The 20,698-nt window shown below is 39.6% G+C and overlaps 1 protein-coding gene across 5 annotated transcripts in view; it reads right to left on the bottom strand.

Annotated features, from left to right (window-relative positions):
- Nucleotides 1–1,747: 1,747 nt before the first annotated feature.
- Nucleotides 1,748–20,698, bottom strand: part of LOC108895425 (granzyme B) — a 68,962-nt gene continuing 50,011 nt past the window's right edge. For 2 of the 5 annotated variants that reach the window (XM_051077493.1, XM_051077490.1), the window contains 2 exons: nucleotides 10,264–10,491; nucleotides 9,228–10,155 (listed from right to left, as the gene is read on the bottom strand). In XM_051077493.1, coding sequence (XP_050933450.1) covers nucleotides 9,991–10,155; nucleotides 10,264–10,491 — 393 coding nt within the window. In that variant the 3' untranslated portion in view covers nucleotides 9,228–9,990. Of the gene's footprint in view, nucleotides 2,594–2,700; nucleotides 2,929–3,120; nucleotides 3,254–3,480; nucleotides 3,641–3,756; nucleotides 3,841–9,227; nucleotides 10,156–10,263; nucleotides 10,492–20,698 lie in introns of those variants that run through there. The other 3 variants (XM_051077485.1, XM_051077486.1, XM_051077484.1) reach the window with 3 other exon arrangements.

The raw sequence follows: 20,698 nt of genomic DNA, 5'->3' as shown, positions 1-20,698 counted from the left end.
GTTTACCAAGAGCAGCGCCCACGAGATGGAGCTCAAATTCCAGACTGTTGCAAACTATAAGCATGTACCAATATGACCTGCTCGCTGTATTCCGTATTATGAGCAAAAATCCAGACAGCTGGGATAATGACACTGTAATTATGGCCTCTGGATATGAGTGGTGGCAGTTAAAAGCATCAACATGCTTTCTCATTATGGCATATGATGGAATCTTCAATGAAATGGATGCACTCTTCAGAGTACTGCAAAACAAAGCCATGGACATTGGATTTTGTTGTGCACAAATACGTGACACAATTAGAGTTGTGGAAGGCCAGAGACAGGAGTTTGAGAGTTTCTACGAGCGGTTTGAGCAGAAATGCTCCTCACTTGGTCTGACAGATCGTGTCCGACATCAGTAACCAGTCAAAGATGAGTGGAAACGATTGTTTTGTAACATTATTACATTATTACAATATTACTGCTCAACTGAAAGCCAGGTTTGATCACTTTGGTGATCTAGCTTTCCTTGGTTTGGTCGATTGTACAAAATTTAATGAAATGTCACAACATTTTGATGACATGAAACTGCAGAGCTTGTCAAAATATGCCAAGTTTTTTGACTTTGTCAGACTAAAGGCTGATCTAATCGGACTGTATAGCTCACAACAGTGAGGAATGAATGTAAACCCCCTGTACAGCTTCTCAGCTTTTTTGGCCCAGAAGAAACTGATGCAGACTGTTCCTGAAGCGACCAAATTACTCCAGCTGGCCCTCACTATACCAGCAGCAAGACAACAGTGTCTGTGGAAAGGTCATTCTCTGCTGTGAAAAGACTCAAAACCTACAGTCGTAATCACACTGGCCAAGGACGACTTTCATCCCTGGCAATCATCTCCATTGAGACTGAGAGACTTCTAAAAGAAGATAAAGAGGACTTTTACGCCAAAGTTGCAGAGATTTTTGTCCAGAAGGAGAGGCATATGGACTTCATTTACAAGTAAAGGTAAGACCAGTGTGCGAATCCTGTGTGTGTGTGAGTGTGAGAGAGAGAGAATGCATCTGCCATGGTGCTGTGTCGCTTGTTATAGCTGTCTGTAGCATCCACCTTGGTGTTTTTTTGGGAGGCATACTGAACCGCTATACATTTTACATTCTTCCTTAGCCCAATACGTACCTGCTATGTGTATGGATAGAATGCTGAAATGAGATATGAAACACAATCAGTAGTGGCAAATATATTGGGTGCATATATTTGTAAATCTGACTCTGAAAGACTCAGTTCCTCACCAGCCACAAACCTCACCGCATATATATATATATATATATTTATATATATATATATTTTTTTATATATATATTTATATATATATATACACACACACACACACATATAATTTAAAAAAAACTGAACTTGGATGGATATAACTGATCTACATGTATAATATAAGGGGAAGGTGATTTGCTTCCGAAAGCCAAGTGGCAGCTTTCGCAAGTGTTAAGTAGACATTTCTCTCTGTGAAAACTTCCATTTTTCTGAGGAGTCTGAGTAATATATTTTCCCCTGTACCTTCTCAATATTTGATAATATAAGTCTGGTTATCCTGACATCACCTGTCCCTCCTGATACACACTACTCAGTGTTGATAGCAGACCTTACTACAATTGTTTGTGTTATGCAAATAATAATAATAAATTTCATGTGATGCTCATCATAACATCATTAATGACCAACAACAGGATTACTCTGTCCTTATATTTTGCTCAGTACAAGTACAATACATTATGAGTTGTTATTTATTTAATTGCAGCATCATATTCCATTTGTTGGGTTTAAGCATGCTCCAGTTAAATTTGGAGTGGCATTAAAATAAAATCAGCAATCTCAAAATTGAAACCAAAATGTTCTTGTACAAGTGGAGTGTGCAGAGGTACTGAGAGAACATTGTGAGAGAGCAACAGTTTATTTTTTCAAAAGATGGTACAAAGCAAATTTGTTCTCATTCAATCTAGTCTAAAAGAACATACAAAAAGCAGTAATGTGTCATATATATATATATATATATATATATGTTGTATTTAAGAGCAAAGGATATATTGTGTATGAAAACAATAGACATTACATCTGTTTAGCATTAACTCTAGAATGAAATTTCAGATGACACCACACTAGACTTGTGTCATGATATGCTTGATTTAAATTTCTAATGTCCTTACAATAGCCTTATGTTTACTGACAGATATGCATGCACTGCAGCAGCAAAAAATAAATAAATAAAATAAAATAAAATAGAGATATTAAATTTGTGTTTAGCAAGCAAGTCCAGACTTTAATTTGGCAGTCCTTGTGATAATAGAATCAGAGTAGATACTGGCATCTCAATCATCAGCTCTGTAATTCTGCAATGTTACACAATAACCTGAAATTCAAATGTTGTGATCTGATGCATTAGAACTTTCCATTATGTCCAATAATCTGTTTAATCCAGTCTTGATACTCAGGTATCTTAGTGTAAGAATAGACAAACAGGCCATCTGGGTTTGTTTTGTGTGAGGCAGACACCAGCCCGTACGCTTTTCCATCCTCACAGACCAACGGACCACCAGAGTCTCCCTGGAAGTACATACACAGTGTGCAGTGATTGTTTCAACAACAGTGATTCGATTATTATTGTTGACAAAAGCGTGTGTGTTCATGTTATGTTACATAAATGAACGTACCTCACCCGGTCCAGCCTCTCCCTTGGAGCAGTACACATTTTTCTCACGACACCACTGACTGTGAATGAGCGTTACATTGACTTCCATGAGTTTCAAAGACATATATTTTGAGTTTCTGTCATTTCTTCCCCAGCCAGAGACTGAACATAATTTTGGCAGAGAGCCATCATCTCGGTCTGCGAGAGCAATGGGTCTCACAGTGTTGCTGAAATGTGCCTTAGAGCTCAACTGGAGGAACAGAGAGAGATAAAAAAAAAGTAAATAAATAATTAAAAATTAAGCTGAGGAGATAAATATATATATATACATATTTCAAATCATGGATTTCAATTTGTTCAGAAATGTATTACATAGTTTGATTCACTACAATTCACTACTACAAGTACAATGATTTTAAATGTAATTATTTTTTTATATTACCTTAAGAAGCATTATGTCATTTGTTAATTCAGTTGCATTGTAGTCTTTATGTGGAAACATATCTTCCACAGATATACGATGTATTCCATTACTGTTATGGACATTGTGAACTCCTAGTAACGCTGTGAAGGACCTGAAATGAATGAAATAAATGTGGAAAAGTTACCTGGGAGTAACAGTATTAGTTTTTTGTCAGCATATTATATTCACAAAAAGAAAAAATATCAAGACACTTGAATTTATGAAGCAGTCATGAATTTGTCAGTCTCTATTCATGAGAGTAAGTTTTTATTGAGATAAAAAATCTTATCAAGGGCCCCAGAATTTCCAATGAATAAATGTTAAGTGTGTTAAACTGACTTGGCTTGGCAGTGGGCTGCAGTCATCACAAAATCCTCGTTCAGAAGGAAGCCACCACAGTAATATGTTTCACCATTCTGCATGTGCCGCTCCAACAGCACCATGTATGGCCTGCTATGTGCCACAGCCTCGTGTCCTCCATAGATTTGCCCTGTATGAACTGGGGGAAAATGTATAATATTTATGAATATAAAGAAATGTAAAGGAAGATGGAGTTTAGTTTTAACACATACACTATGCTATAATATCCTTAAGTGTCATAAAACCTAAACTTACCTTGATCATCAAGAGTCAGTGCAAGTATCAGTACGACCAGCTCACAGTGGAAAAACATGGTGAGTTCACAGTCCAGCTGAGCTACTGAGGAACAGTGGTGCACATCACTGACAAGTTCAGTCTTTAAACACTTCCTTGACTTAGAGAGAGAAGGAAGTGTTTGTGTAATTTGCATATGCAAAAGATGTGGCTTTGAACCACATTCATAAGAAAGGGCATCTCTATCACTTCAAGAGGACATGAAATGTAACATCTGAACTACCAAAGAAGTGATAAAGATCAATTGTCAGACTTTTTATGATCCCACATTACAGTAAAATAATATTTTGGTCAGTCTTGTTTTAGTCTTGTTTCTCTATCTACTAGGTGGCTGCAGTTGGAAACGCTGAAGTTAGATAGCTACTGTGTAATAATGTATATGTGCTGACTCTGTCAGATCTCAGCATGATAACACTCCTACCAAAGTTGATGATTGAGACATTTATGTTAAAGTGAGTTTATGGCAGGTGTTCAGGACCCAGTAAAAACTGCTATTTACAGCAATAATGCTCTTTACAGGAGGAAGAAATTCATATATCTGAAAAACTGACTGACACTGCTGCAAAGCCAGTAGCAACACTCACTATAACAAACAAAAAAGCATGACCTTGTTATAAATGCACATATGTCAAGGCTGTGGGATGTCATCCCTGTGATAAAAGAGTTATATGACAAATGTCAGATTCAGAGCAGGAGCTTGAAGTCACTGGGTATAATAAGAACACTTAAGATGATGTGTCCTGATATAAGTAAAACAATAAAGAACTTGTTTTTGGCAGAACTCCACACCAACTATCCAGAGGCTCCAGTGTAGACCTACATTGATTTTTTTCCCCCAATTCTTTAATGCATCCCCTTTCTTTGGCCTACATATACATTAAACTATCTTGGCATTATTTAATTAAAGTAATCTCCATTTTAATTAATGGTAATTTCAATCTTTATATTTAGTAAAATAGTCTCAGACTTGAGTTTACTTTGGGTCTTGTAGGGTATTGTCTGTTCACATGCATTTGAACCGCTCTTGCATCATTATCTTGTTTGTAATTACCAGAGAGCACAGATAATATCATAAACCATTTCCTCTGTGTGAGATGTGAAACAGCAGTATATCAAATATACTTGGTTATCTATCGTTCTTTTAGGTCTTATTTCCAGTTATATATGTTCAGGAAATGAGATTGAGTACAAAGACATAAGAAGAGCTGAATGGGGGTCCAAAATGTCAGGAGGTTTGGTAGTGTATTGCTCAGCTTAAAATGAATGTGATATGATGAGTCAGGAGATGGAATTGTGATTTGACTTGCTGCTGAGACTGTAGGAGGTTGGAGGGGGAAGTACTACTCTGAATTTGTCATCATAGTCATCAAACTGAAGAATATCAGAAGAGCATCTGAGTGTTCATTTGATGAAGTGACACAAATTGGGTGAAGAGGTCTGATGTCACCAGTAAACATTTAGGTGTTAGTCATAGTTCTTCTCTTGGTAGCACTTTGTTAGCATGTCTTTATTTTGAGAACATATTACACTCACATATTTTGTGTTTTGTTTCAGAATTCTATATTGTGTACTTGCCATGTGTTGTGCATTACTCCCTCAAAACAGAGGGAGACAACATGCAGTTGACAGTCTGAGTCCATGGTCAGCCATGAAAGTGTGTGTTCCCAGTGTTCCCAGTGCTGGTTGAATGGAGGAATCTGGACTAGGTATTTGGCTGTTGATACGAAATGATGAAGAACCATGGTGAAAGGAAAAATCTGAGTACTACTACCTACCACTACCTGATAACTGGCCCCTGGTTATCCACAGATAGGTGTGTCTGTTTATGCTAAGTTCAAGCCTTGTTGAGTAGCTGTCATGACACGTTCAATGCTGCTTAGCTGACTTAAGATGGTCCTTCCTCTTCCTTTGCAATTGTCAGGCTTACACAATAAACACGCAAAGCCCACATGATGAGAATGCAAGCTATTACTGGTGATGAGCAGCTGTGTCCTCTGTGGTTGACAAAGTTATCATCATACCTGCAGCAGTTTTGCATTAGACATACAGTCTGTGCCAGACCGTGTGTGTGTTAATATTGGTGTTTTATGAAATGTAGTATTTTACTGGCAATCCAAATGACCTTTTAATAGTTTTAATTTTATCATCTAGTCTCTGGAGCAGATTGGGGTGGATGGTGGGCTGGAGTTTAGGGCCGCCTTCCCTTGATGCTATCTGAACAGGTCTTTGTGGTATTGGCTCAGCTTTGCTTGCACATGTTTCATCTTGTTTCAAACTTACAAGAAGTGTAGATTTATATCGTCAACCACATCCTCTGCCTGAGTTGTCAAGCAGCAGAATATCAACCCTCAGTTTTCTGCCAGTCTCTCATGTTGGAGCCAGAATCACTGGATCCCATTCCTTTTAGTTTCTTGTGGAAGTATTGAACTGGACACTTACTAAACCTTTGGTCCTCTAGATCATAGACTGGAAAGTTATTATATTTGCTAGATTTTAAGTTAAATCTTTGAACTAATGGAAAACAAAACATGTTAGATGTGGTTAGTGTGTCAGATTTTGTTAGTAAGTCAAGTGTGCTAAAACACAACATTGCAAATCTTCACTGTTTCACCAGCTTTATTAGCAGTCAAAATGGGACCAAATGAATGAAACAAATCATTCATTGTGAATTTTTCATCAGATGTCACATTTGGGAAAAAATAATGATAATCACAGAGCAGTTTGATGGGGGTACATTTGAAATGTGAAACAGGTTTGATTGTGAGGTGCCATAGAAAGCTCTAAATTTATTGTTTGTTTGTGTTAATTGGATTTTTTTTTTTTTTCAGGCACGTGATCATGCAAATAATTTTCCTTTTAAATAAATGTTAATGGAAAGACATGCCTTGTGTTTCAAATCAGACACTTACATGTAGAACACTGTGTGTGCAGTACAGTATACTCACTAACGTGGCGCATTAACGTGCCACCTGTTTCATGCAACGTATAACTTACTCTGCCATCTGCACCAACGATGTATCCTCCTTCCTTAGCTACCACTTTGACAAGTTTGATAATGCATTGGTGATCTCTCCCCTTCCACTGTGTAGCCAAGATGGCAACTGATGAGGAGAAGTGTCCATTATTCCACACTTTTGACTGTTATGAGCACACTATCTGGGTACTTATACTGTGTTGCATTTCTTCATAGTTGTCATCGTGGACACACTTATGCACTCAAAACATCAAGTGTGAAAGTGGGAGGATGCAAACTGAAACACAGCAAGACTTTGAAAAAACACCTAAGACCAGTGGGTATAAAAACTACATCTTGACATACATACATGCATCCATTAACAATATATGCACATATTTAATAATAACATAGCATAGCATTTTCTTCTGCTTATCTGGAGTCGGGTCGCAGTGGCTAAAACAGTCTTTCCCAACCAGTGTGCCGCATCACATAAGTGTGCCGTAAGAAGTCATCAGGTGTGCCATGGAAGATTATCCAATTTCACCTGATTGGTACTCTTAAGTGAGCGGCGTGTAGTGACAGGCAGAACAATTACATGCTCTTCCACTAGAGGCAGTATCACACTAAATATGAAAGTACATAGTCATGCTGCGAGTGAGACAACGCTGCAGGTACAAGCAATGGGTGAACACTTGAAAAGAAAAAGTAGTCAATCTGACCATAGTCCTGGAGAAAATTCTGTCCCAGATGAAGGTCCTAGCATGAGTAGTGGTCAGAAGAAAGCAAAAAGTGACCTCAAGACAATACAATGAAAGTGTGAGGAAATGGGAGTGCAACATAAAGTGTTATTGCTCCACATGGAGGTCCAGTGGCTGTCTTGTGGCAAAGTTTTAGCCCATGTGTATGAGCTGCGGGAGGAACTTAAAGTGACAAATGAGAAGTATGATGATACTCAGTTGCTCTCAAGTGATGAGTGGTGTGCAAGACTGGCATATCTGGCATATATATTTCAACATCTGAATGACCTGAACACACCAAAATGAAAACCTGCTCACAAGTACCGATAAAATAAAGGGATTTTGTAAGTGAATTGAGGCTAGATTTTCATTATATTTCAATAAATATACTTTTTGTGACATTTTTGTTTGGTGGTGTGCCTTGTGATTTTTCTAATGTAAAATATGTGCCGTGGCTCAAAAAGGTTGGGAAACACTGGGGCTAAAGGCTAAGCAGGGCATTCCAGACATCCCTCTCCCCAGCAACGTTGTCCACATTTTTGTTTCCGCTATCTTCCCAGTTGGGCATAATTTAATATTGCAGTGACTAATGTGATCATATTAAAAATGGAAACCACCTGATGTGCTGCAGGCTAAATCAAAAGGCTTCTTTTTGTGAGCTATGTAAATAATCACTATCCAATGGTAACAGACAAATGGGTAAACAGGGGGATGAATGCATTTAACTGAGAGACTTAAAGGACCAGTGTGTGGGATTTGGTGGCATCTAGTGGTTAGAACACAGATTGCAACCAACTGAATACCCATCCTCTCACCCCTCCCTTCATAAGCGTGTCACAGAGTCTGTGGTGGCCGACAGGTGACAAAATGGCGTTATATATATAGCTATATTTAAACGCTGTATTGTTGTTAGTCTGTAAAACTATAAGTAATAGCTGACATGTACGCTCTCCTTTCTTCCTCTTTCTTTGTCTTCTGTAAACAAGCTGCAGCATCAATGTAAAAATGTAAAAGGAGTTTGGTTTGTCCTTTCTGAACTACTGTAGAAACATGGCGGCACAACATATTGGAAGAAAACACAACAATTATTAGTTTTAGGGGATTATGTACAAATAAAAACATAACTCTTTATATTATATTCCATTTCTGCCAACTGATCCCTTAAGTGTCCCACTGTTACCTTTGGAACCAGATGTTTTCTATAATTTTTATTTTTTTCATGTTCAATAAAAGGGTTCATTGAAATGCATTCATATCTAGTACTTTGTGTAGTGTAGTACAATGTTTTATTGTAGTACAATGTTTTATTATTTATTATGACAGTTAACGTAAATGAGCTGCCTGTTCATGTAGAACAGATTTAGCCTACGTTTGGAGAGGTAATGAAAGAAGGTGACCTTATTTAATCATGCCTAAACAATCTCATTGGACATAAAATGTGTTGTATGTTACACATAAAATATGTGTATAACTTGGTGCCCAACATTGGCTGTTCTGTCAGATGTTGCTAAAAACTGTAGATACATTTGCCTGCATCTGCCTACAGGTAGGCAACAGGCAGACTTGATCAGGTTTAGAGCTTATGAATTAGATAAGACATTCAGCTGTGACTTCAACAAGTAATCAGTGACCCTCTTCTTGTTGCATCAACACACTTTGTTCACAGGGAGGCAGTGTTGTCTTTTTTAGTGAGTCAATTGTTGTTCAAAAAAGTGTACAGAGGCACTGAGAGAACGTGATGAGAGAGCAACAGTTTATTGTTTAAAAAGATGGAACAAAACAAGTTCAGATGATCCTGTGTTCTCATCTGAGAAAGTGTGTGCTACACCTGTGTTATCCTGACACCACCTGTCTCTCCTGATACACACCTCTTGGTGTTGGCAGCAGACCTTGCTTCAGTTGTTTCTGTATAAGTATAAATTTCATGTGACACTAATACAGATGACAAACACCATTAATGACCAACAGCAGGATGATTCTGTCCTCACATTTTTCTCGGTACAAGTATACTGATAATACATTATGATGTATTTGTTTCATTGTAGCATCATATTACATTCATTGGGATTAAGCATGTTTACTGAGAGAACACTGTGAACTAGATTTACAGTATGTGTCATGATTGGTTTGTTTAAATCCATGCTTAAAAACTCACATATGCTTGATTAAAATTTCTAATTTCCTTACAATAGCCTAAAGTTTACTGACAGATATGCACCCACTGCAGCAGCAGTAGGAGCAAAAAAAAAAAAAAAGAAAGATATCATTAAAGCAAAGCATCCATCCATTATCTATACCGCTTATCCATTAAGGGTCAGGGGGATGCTGGAGTCTATCCCAGCTAACATTGGGCGGGGAGGAGCTTGTACAGATCGCGCAAAGCATATTTTGATTAAAGTTGTGTAAAACAAGCAAACAAGCAATTTAGCGGTCTCTGTGATAATGGAATCAGAGGAGATATTAGCTAACTAACCTGAAATTCAAATGTTGTGATCTGATACATTAGAACTTTCCATTATTTTTAATAATCTGTTTAACCCAGTCTGTATTCTTGGGTATCTTAGTGTAGGAGTAGACATACGGGCCATCTGGGTTTGTTTTGTGTGAGGAAGACACCACCCCGTACGCCTTTCCATCTTCACAGACCAATGGACCACCAGAGTCTCCCTGGAAGTACATACACAATGTGCAGTGATTGCTTCAACAATGTTGACCAAAGTGTGTGTGTGTTTGTCCATGTCATGTTATATAATGTTATATCATAAATGTACGTACCTCACCCGGTCCAGCCTCTCCCTCAGAGCAGTAAATCTTTTTCCCACGACACAGCTCATTGTCAGTGAGTGTTACATTGACTTCCATGAGCTTCAGAGACATATATTTTGAGTTTCTGTCATTTCTTCCCCAGCCGGAGACTGAACATAATTTTGGCAGAGAGCCATCATCTCGGTCTGCGAGAGCAATGTGACTCACATTGTTGTTAAAATGTGCCTTAGAGCTCAACTGGAGGAACAGAGAAAAATAAAAAATATATATATTTAAAAACATGAATTTCAGTTTATATACACTTCTATTGTTTGATTCACTTGGTACTAACAAAGTAAGAAACAAAATTGGGTTGGGGGTAAAATGAATGCATTTCTATTACCTTAAGAATCATTATGTCATTTGTTAATTCAGTTGCATTGTAGTCTTTATGTGGAAACATATCTTCCACAGATATACGCTGTATTCCATTACTGTTACGGTAATTGTGAACTCCTAGTAACGCTGTGAAGGACCTGAAATGACAAAAATAAATGTAAAAACTTTATCTGTTAGTAAACATATTAGTTAGTTGGTCAGAGCATTGAGACTCAAATTTATGTCTCTTCTCATGAAGCAGTTATGAAGTATATTTGTCTCTGTGCATGAATCAGTCTCTTTTATTGAGATAAGAAGTCTTATCAGGGGCCCATGAATTCCCAATACTTAAATTCAAATTGTGTTAAACTGACTTGGCTTGGCAGTGGGCTGCAGTCATCACAAAATCCTCAGTCAGAAGGAAGCCATCACAGTAATATGTTTGACCATTCTGCATGTGCCGCTCCAACAGCACCATGTATGGCCTGCTGTGTTCCTTAGCCTCGTGTCCTCCATAGATTTGCCCTGTATGAACTGGGGGAAAATATATAATATTTATGAATAGATAAATAAATGTAAAGGGAGATAGAGAGAGTTTAGTTTTAGCACTAACACTGTGATTTAAAACTTAATATCCTTAAGTGCCATAAAAGCCAAACTTACCTTGACCATCAAGAGTCAGTGCAAGTATCAGTACGACCAGCTCACAGTAGAAAAACATGGTGAGTTCACAGTCCAGCTGAGCTACTGAGGAACAGTGGTGCACATCACTGACAAGTTCAGCCTTTAAATGCTTCCTTGACTTAGAGAGTGAAGGAAGTGTTTGTGTAGCTTGCATATACAAAAGATGTGGCTTTGAACCACATTCATAAGAAGGGATGTCTCTATCACTGCCAGAGGACATGAAATGTAACATCTGAACTACCAAAGAAGTGATAAAGTCATTACCATGGTGAAAGGAAAAGAAGATCAATTGTCAGACTTTTTATGATCCCACATTACATTAAAATAATATTTTGGTCAGCCTTGTTAGGGCCCGAGCAACGAGTTGCGTGGGCCCAACGGGGCCATGCAACGAGTTGCAAGGACCCTCTTGTTTTCGTTCGGTTTATTAGGGCCCGAGCAACGAGTTGCGTGGGCCCAACGGGGCCATGCAACGAGTTGCAAGGACCCTCTTGTTTTCGTTCGGTTTATTATTATTAGGGCCCGAGCAACGAGTTGCGTGGGCCCAACGGGGCCATGCAACGAGTTGCAAGGACCCTCTTGTTTTCGGTCGGTTTATTATTATTATTATTATTATTATTTTTTTTCTTCTTTTTCCGCCTCTTTGATTGCCTTTTTGAGGGCCTTAACATGCGTCAAAACTCCTGAAAATTTGCAGACGCGTCAGGCACGGCGAAAAATTTAATAATTTAGGGGTCTTGAGCATGGGTGTGGCAAAATGGCCTCGGTAGCGCCACCTACATTTTTAAACGGAACAGCCCCTCAAGCCCGTTGCGCCTAAAAATCTGAAAATCTGCACACATATGTAACATCCCATGACGCACCAAAAAGTCTCTTGGAGCCATATTCTAAACCCAACAGAAAGTATTTTTATTTTGACCGGAAGGTGAAAAAATTGTGTGTTTTTGGCCATTTCCAGGGGTCGCTTGAACGCGAACTAGTCCTAGACGCATTATCCGATTGACTTCAAAATTTGATAATTTGTTCTTAAGACATAGACGAAGTTAAATTGCAAAAGTTTCGGACTTTTCATTGAAGGGCGTGGAAGTTATGGCCCCTCAAAGTTCGATCACTCGCCACAAAACAGGAAGTTGCTTTATATTTGCTATATTTCGGCCATACTTTGTCCAAACTGCATCAAACTTTACAGGATTGTTAATGGTACCTATCTGCACACATCCATATGTCAATATTCATACAATTGTTGTAGCACCACCTATTTATAGCAGGAAATGACATATTTTATAGTGTGATGTCCAGTTTCTAGACGGGTGACCAGATTCACTTCAAATGTTGTCAGCCCCTCCTTGACAATTTTTGGAAGAAGTCCTCCGAAAATTGTGAGTTTTGGTCGAAGCGTGTGCCGGTTCTGGCCCGTCAAAGTTCGGAAACCCAACTTCCTGTTTGAAACCTCAGATTTTGGGGTAACTTCCTGTTGCGACTCTCTACTTTATCCTACAGATGGAGCCATTGTATTACTCTTTGATGGGTTTTTGGAAGGGGGTCTCTGTGTGTGTGTGTCTGTGTGTGTGTGTTTGAGGGGGGAGGGGAAGAGGAGTTGATTGAGTCTGTGAGAAGCTGCCACAGGGAGGTTACAGTCAAGAGAGCCATGAGCTGTCACAGATGATGAGCTCTGAAAAATATTATCACAGAAAATAATTAGCATAAAAGCTTTTATTTTAAATTTGTTGCAACAAATTCAGGTTTCTTACAGCATTTTCCTTATTGAAAACTAAATTCTACCTGAAATGTATCAATAAAAATCTTCTTTTGCAGTTAATGTCACCAGTTTATAGTTTAGTTTTAATAGCATTCCCTGTCACTGATGTGCCTTTAATTATCGGTTCTATCAGGGATCATTTATGTGTTTATCTTACGGGGGTGAGCCACCTCACAGGTTGGTTATATTACCTGTTGACCTCAGCTCAGTGAGCTAAGACAATGTTTAATGCAGTGTTTTTTCTGATATGAAAATGGATATTATTCAGCACATCTAACCTCAGCAGGCCCCTCTTCAGAAACTCATATCTGCAGATGTCAAAGCTGGCTCAAAAAATTAAACTGGCTTCAAATTAATTTGAAGGAATTGTAGGTTATTTTGAATTCATGTAATCTTACCATATGTCTCCCCTTGACCAAAGTCTTTACAGTTTGGTTTTGATCAGTTAGGAAATTTCACAAGGGGTCGGCTGATATTTTCATGTTACACAGTGTACGGCGACAGGAAAAGTGCACGTCTACATCCACCGGCGTCGAGGTGAACCAGCTGAATATAAGCCACTCAAGTTGACGACAAGTGCATTGAAAAGTAAAAGCTGCTGGCCTTTACCTTTTCTTTGTAAAAGCGCCTGTTCGGCCAGTAGTTAGTAAAGTAATATTTTCAGCGTTGTCCACAGTCTCATGACATGTTTAACACGAAGCACAGCACGCTGGTTAAGCTCATGGCAAACTGTTACTAACAGCTAAAATGAAAGCTTGTCTGTATGTAGTCTAACTGGTTAGTTTGTCACTAATCTCCAAATTTTGCAAATTGCTATAAACTTCACTCTCTTAAACCAGTAACAGTCTGAGCTGGACTGATAGGGGTCTGTATGGATAAAGATAAAATCCTAATGATACCCATCCCTACAGCTGGTTAGTGGCTTCGCCCTGACTTTAGGCAGATGAGATATTCACTGTTCAAATAACTTCATTATAACCCTTGTTTAAGCATAAATGATTTATATATGCACCCAATAACAGAACTTGCAAAAAAATGCTTTTGCTCAAAGCTCAAAGCTTGTAAAGTCAAGTTAAAACTGAGTTTTATCTCCTTTTGGGAGGGGGTATCTGTGTGTGTGTTTGTGTTTGTGTTTGAGGGGGGAGGGGAAGAGGAGTTGATTGAGTCTGTGAGAAGCTGCCACAGAGAGGTTACAGTCAGGAGAGCCAAGAGCTGTCACAGATGATGAGCTCTGAAAAATATTATCACAGAAAATAATTAGCATAAAAGCTTTTATTTAAAATTTTTACATCTCGGAAGTGTGAACTGTTACGCCAGCGTGTGCCCTGCGACCTGCGTTGACCCCGCGGTTGCCGGGGTCCCGCGGTCGCCGCTCCCCCGACGGGCGCCGGGTGCGAGGGCCCGTTCAACGCTGCTCGCAGCTTTAATTAGGGCCCGAGCAACGAGTTGCGTGGGCCCAACGGGGCCATGCAACGAGTTGCAAGGACCCTCTTGTTTTCGGTCTGTTTATTATTATTATTATTATTATTATTAGGGCCCGAGCAACGAGTTGCGTGGGCCCAACGGGGCCATGCAACGAGTTGCAAGGACCCTCTTGTTTTCGGTCTGTTTATTATTATTATTATTATTATTATTATTATTATTATTATTTTTTTTCTTCTTTTTCCGCCTCTTAGATCGGCTTTTTGAGGGCCTTAACATGCGTGAAAACTTACCAAAATTTGCAGACGCGTCAGGCACGGCGAAAAATTTAATAATTTAGGGGTCTTGAGCATGGGCGTGGTAAAATGCCCTCGGTAGCGCCACCTACATTTTTAAACGGAACAGCCCCTCAAGCCCGTTGCGCCTAAAAATCTGAAAATCTGCACACATATGTAACATCCCATGACGCACCAAAAAGTCTCTTGGAGCCATATTCTAAACCCAACAGAAAGTATTTTTATTTTGACCGGAAGGTGAAAAAATTGTGTGTTTTTGGCCATTTCCAGGGGTCGCTTGAACGCGAACTAGTCCTAGACGCATTATCCGATTGACTTCAAAACTTAATAGTATGTTCTTAAGACATAGACGATGTTAAATTGCGGCAGATTTTGAGTTTTTGTTGAAGGGCGTGGAAGTTATGGCCCCTCAAAGTTCGATTACTCGCCACGAAACAGGAAGTTGCTTTATTTTTGCTATATTTCGGCCATACTTTGTCCAAACTGCATCAAACTTTACAGGATTGTTAATGGTACCTATCTGCACACATCCATATGTCAATATTCATACAATTGTTGTAGCGCCACCTATTTATAGCAGGAAATGACATATTTTATAGTGTGATGTCCAGTTTCTAGACGGGTGACCAGATTCACTTCAAATGTTGTCAGCCCCTCCTTGACAATTTTTGGAAGACTGGCTCCGAAAATTGTGAGTTTGGGTCGAAGCGTGTGCCGGTTCTGGCCCGTCAAAGTTCGGAAACCCAACTTCCTGTTTGAAACCTCAGATTTTGGGGTAACTTCCTGTTGCGACTCTCTACTTTATCCTACAGATGGAGCCATTGTATTACTCTTTGATGGGTTTTTGGAAGGGGGTCTCTGTGTGTGTGTGTCTGTGTGTGTGTGTTTGAGGGGGGAGGGGAAGAGGAGTTGATTGAGTCTGTGAGAAGCTGCCACAGGGAGGTTACAGTCAGGAGAGCCAAGAGCTGTCACAGATGATGAGTTCTGAAAAATATTATCACAGAAAATAATTAGCATAAAAGCTTTTATTTTAAATTTGTTGCAACAAATTCAGGTTTCTTACAGCATTTTCCTTATTGAAAACTAAATTCTACCTGAAATGTATCAATAAAAATCTTCTTTTGCAGTTAATGTCACCAGTTTATAGTTTAGTTTTAATAGCATTCCCTGTCACTGATGTGCCTTTAATTATCGGTTCTATCAGGGATCATTTATGTGTTTATCTTACGGGGGTGAGCCACCTCACAGGTTGGTTATATTACCTGTTGACCTCAGCTCAGTGAGCTAAGACAATGTTTAATGCAGTGTTTTTTCTGATATGAAAATGGATATTATTCAGCACATCTAACCTCAGCAGGCCCCTCTTCAGAAACTCATATCTGCAGATGTCAAAGCTGGCTCAAAAAATTAAACTGGCTTCAAATTAATTTTAAGGAATTGTAGGTTATTTTGAATTCATGTAATCTTTCTCCATCACCCTTTCTGTTTCTTTCCATCTCTCTACTCATCTTCTCCCATATGTCTCCCCTTGACCAAAGCTGAGCATGGATTGATGCTGTCTTTACAGTTTGGTTTTGATCAGTTAGGAAATTTCACACGGGGTCAGCTGATTTTTTTGTGTTACTCAGTGTACGGCGACAGGAAAAGTGCACTAGGTCCACGGGCGTCGAGGTGAACCAGCTGAATATAAGCCACTCAAGTTGACGACAAGTGCATTGAAAAGTAAAAGCTGCTGGCCTTTACCTTTTCTTTGTCAAAGCGCCTGTTCGGCAAGTAGTTAGTAAAGTAATATTTTCAGCCTTGTCCACAGTCTCATAACATGTTTAACAGGAAGCACAGCACGCTGGTTAAGCTCATGGCAAACTGTTACTAACAGCTAAAATGAAAGCTTGTCTGTATGTAGTCTAACTGGTTAGTTTGTCACTAATCTCCAAATTTTGCAAATTGCTATAAACTTCACTCTCTTAAACCAGTAACAGTCTGAGCTGGACTGATAGGGGTCTGTATGGATAAAGATAAAATCCTAATGATACCCATCCCTACAGCTGGTTAGTGGCTTCGCCCTGACTTTAGGCAGATGAGATATTCACTGTTCAAATAACTTCATTATAAGCCTTGTTTAAGCATAAATGATTTATATATGCACCCAATAACAGAACTTAAAAAAATGCTTTTGCTCAAAGCTCAAAGCTTTTAAACTCAAGTTAAAACTGAGTTTTATCTCCTTTTGGGAGGGGGTATCTGTGTGTGTGTGTGTGTGTGTGTGTGTGTGTGTGTTTGTGTTTGTGTTTGAGGGGGGAGGGGAAGAGGAGTTGATTGAGTCTGTGAGAAGCTGCCACAGGGAGGTTACAGTCAAGAGAGCCAAGAGCTGTCACAGATGATGAGCTCTGAAAAATATTATCACAGAAAATAATTAGCGTAAAAGCTTTTATTTAAAATTTTTACATCTCGGAAGTGTGAACTGTTACGCCAGCGTGTGCCCTGCGACCTGCGTTGACCCCGCGGTTGCCGGGGTCCCGCGGTCGCCGCTCCCCCGACGGGCGCCGGGTGCGAGGGCCCGTTCAACGCTGCTCGCAGCTTTAATTAGGGCCCGAGCAACGAGTTGCGTGGGCCCAACGGGGCCATGCAACGAGTTGCAAGGACCCTCTTGTTTTCGGTCTGTTTATTATTATTATTATTATTATTATTATTATTATTATTATTTTTTTTCTTCTTTTTCCGCCTCTTAGATCGGCTTTTTGAGGGCCTTAACATGCGTGAAAACTTACCAAAATTTGCAGACGCGTCAGGCACGGCGAAAAATTTAATAATTTAGGGGTCTTGAGCATGGGCGTGGTAAAATGCCCTCGGTAGCGCCACCTACATTTTTAAACGGAACAGCCCTCAAGCCCGTTGCGCCTAAAAATCTGAAAATCTGCACACATATGTAACATCCCATGACGCACCAAAAAGTCTCTTGGAGCCATATTCTAAACCCAACAGAAAGTATTTTTATTTTGACCGGAAGGTGAAAAAATTGTGTGTTTTTGGCCATTTCCAGGGGTCGCTTGAACGCGAACTAGTCCTAGACGCATTATCCGATTGACTTCAAAACTTAATAGTATGTTCTTAAGACATAGACGATGTTAAATTGCGGCAGATTTTGAGTTTTTGTTGAAGGGCGTGGAAGTTATGGCCCTCAAAGTTCGATTACTCGCCACGAAACAGGAAGTTGCTTTATTTTTGCTATATTTCGGCCATACTTTGTCCAAACTGCATCAAACTTTACAGGATTGTTAATGGTACCTATCTGCACACATCCATATGTCAATATTCATACAATTGTTGTAGCGCCACCTATTTATAGCAGGAAATGACATATTTTATAGTGTGATGTCCAGTTTCTAGACGGGTGACCAGATTCACTTCAAATGTTGTCAGCCCCTCCTTGACAATTTTTGGAAGACTGGCTCCGAAAATTGTGAGTTTGGGTCGAAGCGTGTGCCGGTTCTGGCCCGTCAAAGTTCGGAAACCCAACTTCCTGTTTGAAACCTCAGATTTTGGGGTAACTTCCTGTTGCGACTCTCTACTTTATCCTACAGATGGAGCCATTGTATTACTCTTTGATGGGTTTTTGGAAGGGGGTCTCTGTGTGTGTGTGTCTGTGTGTGTGTGTTTGAGGGGGGAGGGGAAGAGGAGTTGATTGAGTCTGTGAGAAGCTGCCACAGGGAGGTTACAGTCAAGAGAGCCATGAGCTGTCACAGATGATGAGTTCTGAAAAATATTATCACAGAAAATAATTAGCATAAAAGCTTTTATTTTAAATTTGTTGCAACAAATTCAGGTTTCTTACAGCATTTTCCTTATTGAAAACTAAATTCTACCTGAAATGTATCAATAAAAATCTTCTTTTGCAGTTAATGTCACCAGTTTATAGTTTAGTTTTAATAGCATTCCCTGTCACTGATGTGCCTTTAATTATCGGTTCTATCAGGGATCATTTATGTGTTTATCTTACGGGGGTGAGCCACCTCACAGGTTGGTTATATTACCTGTTGACCTCAGCTCAGTGAGCTAAGACAATGTTTAATGCAGTGTTTTTTCTGATATGAAAATGGATATTATTCAGCACATCTAACCTCAGCAGGCCCCTCTTCAGAAACTCATATCTGCAGATGTCAAAGCTGGCTCAAAAAATTAAACTGGCTTCAAATTAATTTTAAGGAATTGTAGGTTATTTTGAATTCATGTAATCTTTCTCCATCACCCTTTCTGTTTCTTTCCATCTCTCTACTCATCTTCTCCCATATGTCTCCCCTTGACCAAAGCTGAGCGTGGATTGATGCTGTCTTTACAGTTTGGTTTTGATCAGTTAGGAAATTTCACACGGGGTCAGCTGATTTTTTCGTGTTACTCAGTGTACGGCGACAGGAAAAGTGCACTAGGTCCACGGGCGTCGAGGTGAACCAGCTGAATATAAGCCACTCAAGTTGACGACAAGTGCATTGAAAAGTAAAAGCTGCTGGCCTTTACCTTTTCTTTGTCAAAGCGCCTGTTCGGCAAGTAGTTAGTAAAGTAATATTTTCAGCCTTGTCCACAGTCTCATAACATGTTTAACAGGAAGCACAGCACGCTGGTTAAGCTCATGGCAAACTGTTACTAACAGCTAAAATGAAAGCTTGTCTGTATGTAGTCTAACTGGTTAGTTTGTCACTAATCTCCAAATTTTGCAAATTGCTATAAACTTCACTCTCTTAAACCAGTAACAGTCTGAGCTGGACTGATAGGGGTCTGTATGGATAAAGATAAAATCCTAATGATACCCATCCCTACAGCTGGTTAGTGGCTTCGCCCTGACTTTAGGCAGATGAGATATTCACTGTTCAAATAACTTCATTATAAGCCTTGTTTAAGCATAAATGATTTATATATGCACCCAATAACAGAACTTTAAAAAAATGCTTTTGCTCAAAGCTCAAAGCTTTTAAACTCAAGTTAAAACTGAGTTTTATCTCCTTTTGGGAGGGGGTATCTGTGTGTGTGTGTGTGTGTGTGTGTGTGTGTGTGTTTGTGTTTGTGTTTGAGGGGGGAGGGGAAGAGGAGTTGATTGAGTCTGTGAGAAGCTGCCACAGGGAGGTTACAGTCAAGAGAGCCAAGAGCTGTCACAGATGATGAGCTCTGAAAAATATTATCACAGAAAATAATTAGCGTAAAAGCTTTTATTTAAAATTTTTACATCTCGGAAGTGTGAACTGTTACGCCAGCGTGTGCCCTGCGACCTGCGTTGACCCCGCGGTTGCCGGGGTCCCGCGGTCGCCGCTCCCCCGACGGGCGCCGGGTGCGAGGGCCCGTTCAACGCTGCTCGCAGCTTTAATTATTATTATTATTATTTTTTTTCTTCTTTTTTCCGCCTCTTAGATCGGCTTTTTGAGGGCCTTAACATGCGTGAAAACTTACCAAAATTTGCAGACGCGTCAGGCACGGCGAAAAATTTAATAATTTAGGGGTCTTGAGCATGGGCGTGGTAAAATGCCCTCGGTAGCGCCACCTACATTTTTAAACGGAACAGCCCCTCAAGCCCGTTGCGCCTAAAAATCTGAAAATCTGCACACATATGTAACATCCCATGACGCACCAAAAAGTCTCTTGGAGCCATATTCTAAACCCAACAGAAAGTATTTTTATTTTGACCGGAAGGTGAAAAAATTGTGTGTTTTTGGCCATTTCCAGGGGTCGCTTGAACGCGAACTAGTCCTAGACGCATTATCCGATTGACTTCAAAACTTAATAGTATGTTCTTAAGACATAGACGATGTTAAATTGCGGCAGATTTTGAGTTTTTGTTGAAGGGCGTGGAAGTTATGGCCCCTCAAAGTTCGATTACTCGCCACGAAACAGGAAGTTGCTTTATTTTTGCTATATTTCGGCCATACTTTGTCCAAACTGC

The sequence above is a fragment of the Lates calcarifer genome, linkage group LG17, assembly GCF_001640805.2.
Source record: "Lates calcarifer isolate ASB-BC8 linkage group LG17, TLL_Latcal_v3, whole genome shotgun sequence".
In the NCBI taxonomy this organism is placed as follows: domain Eukaryota; kingdom Metazoa; phylum Chordata; class Actinopteri; family Centropomidae; genus Lates; species Lates calcarifer.
This window is presented reverse-complemented; position numbering and strand designations above follow the sequence as displayed.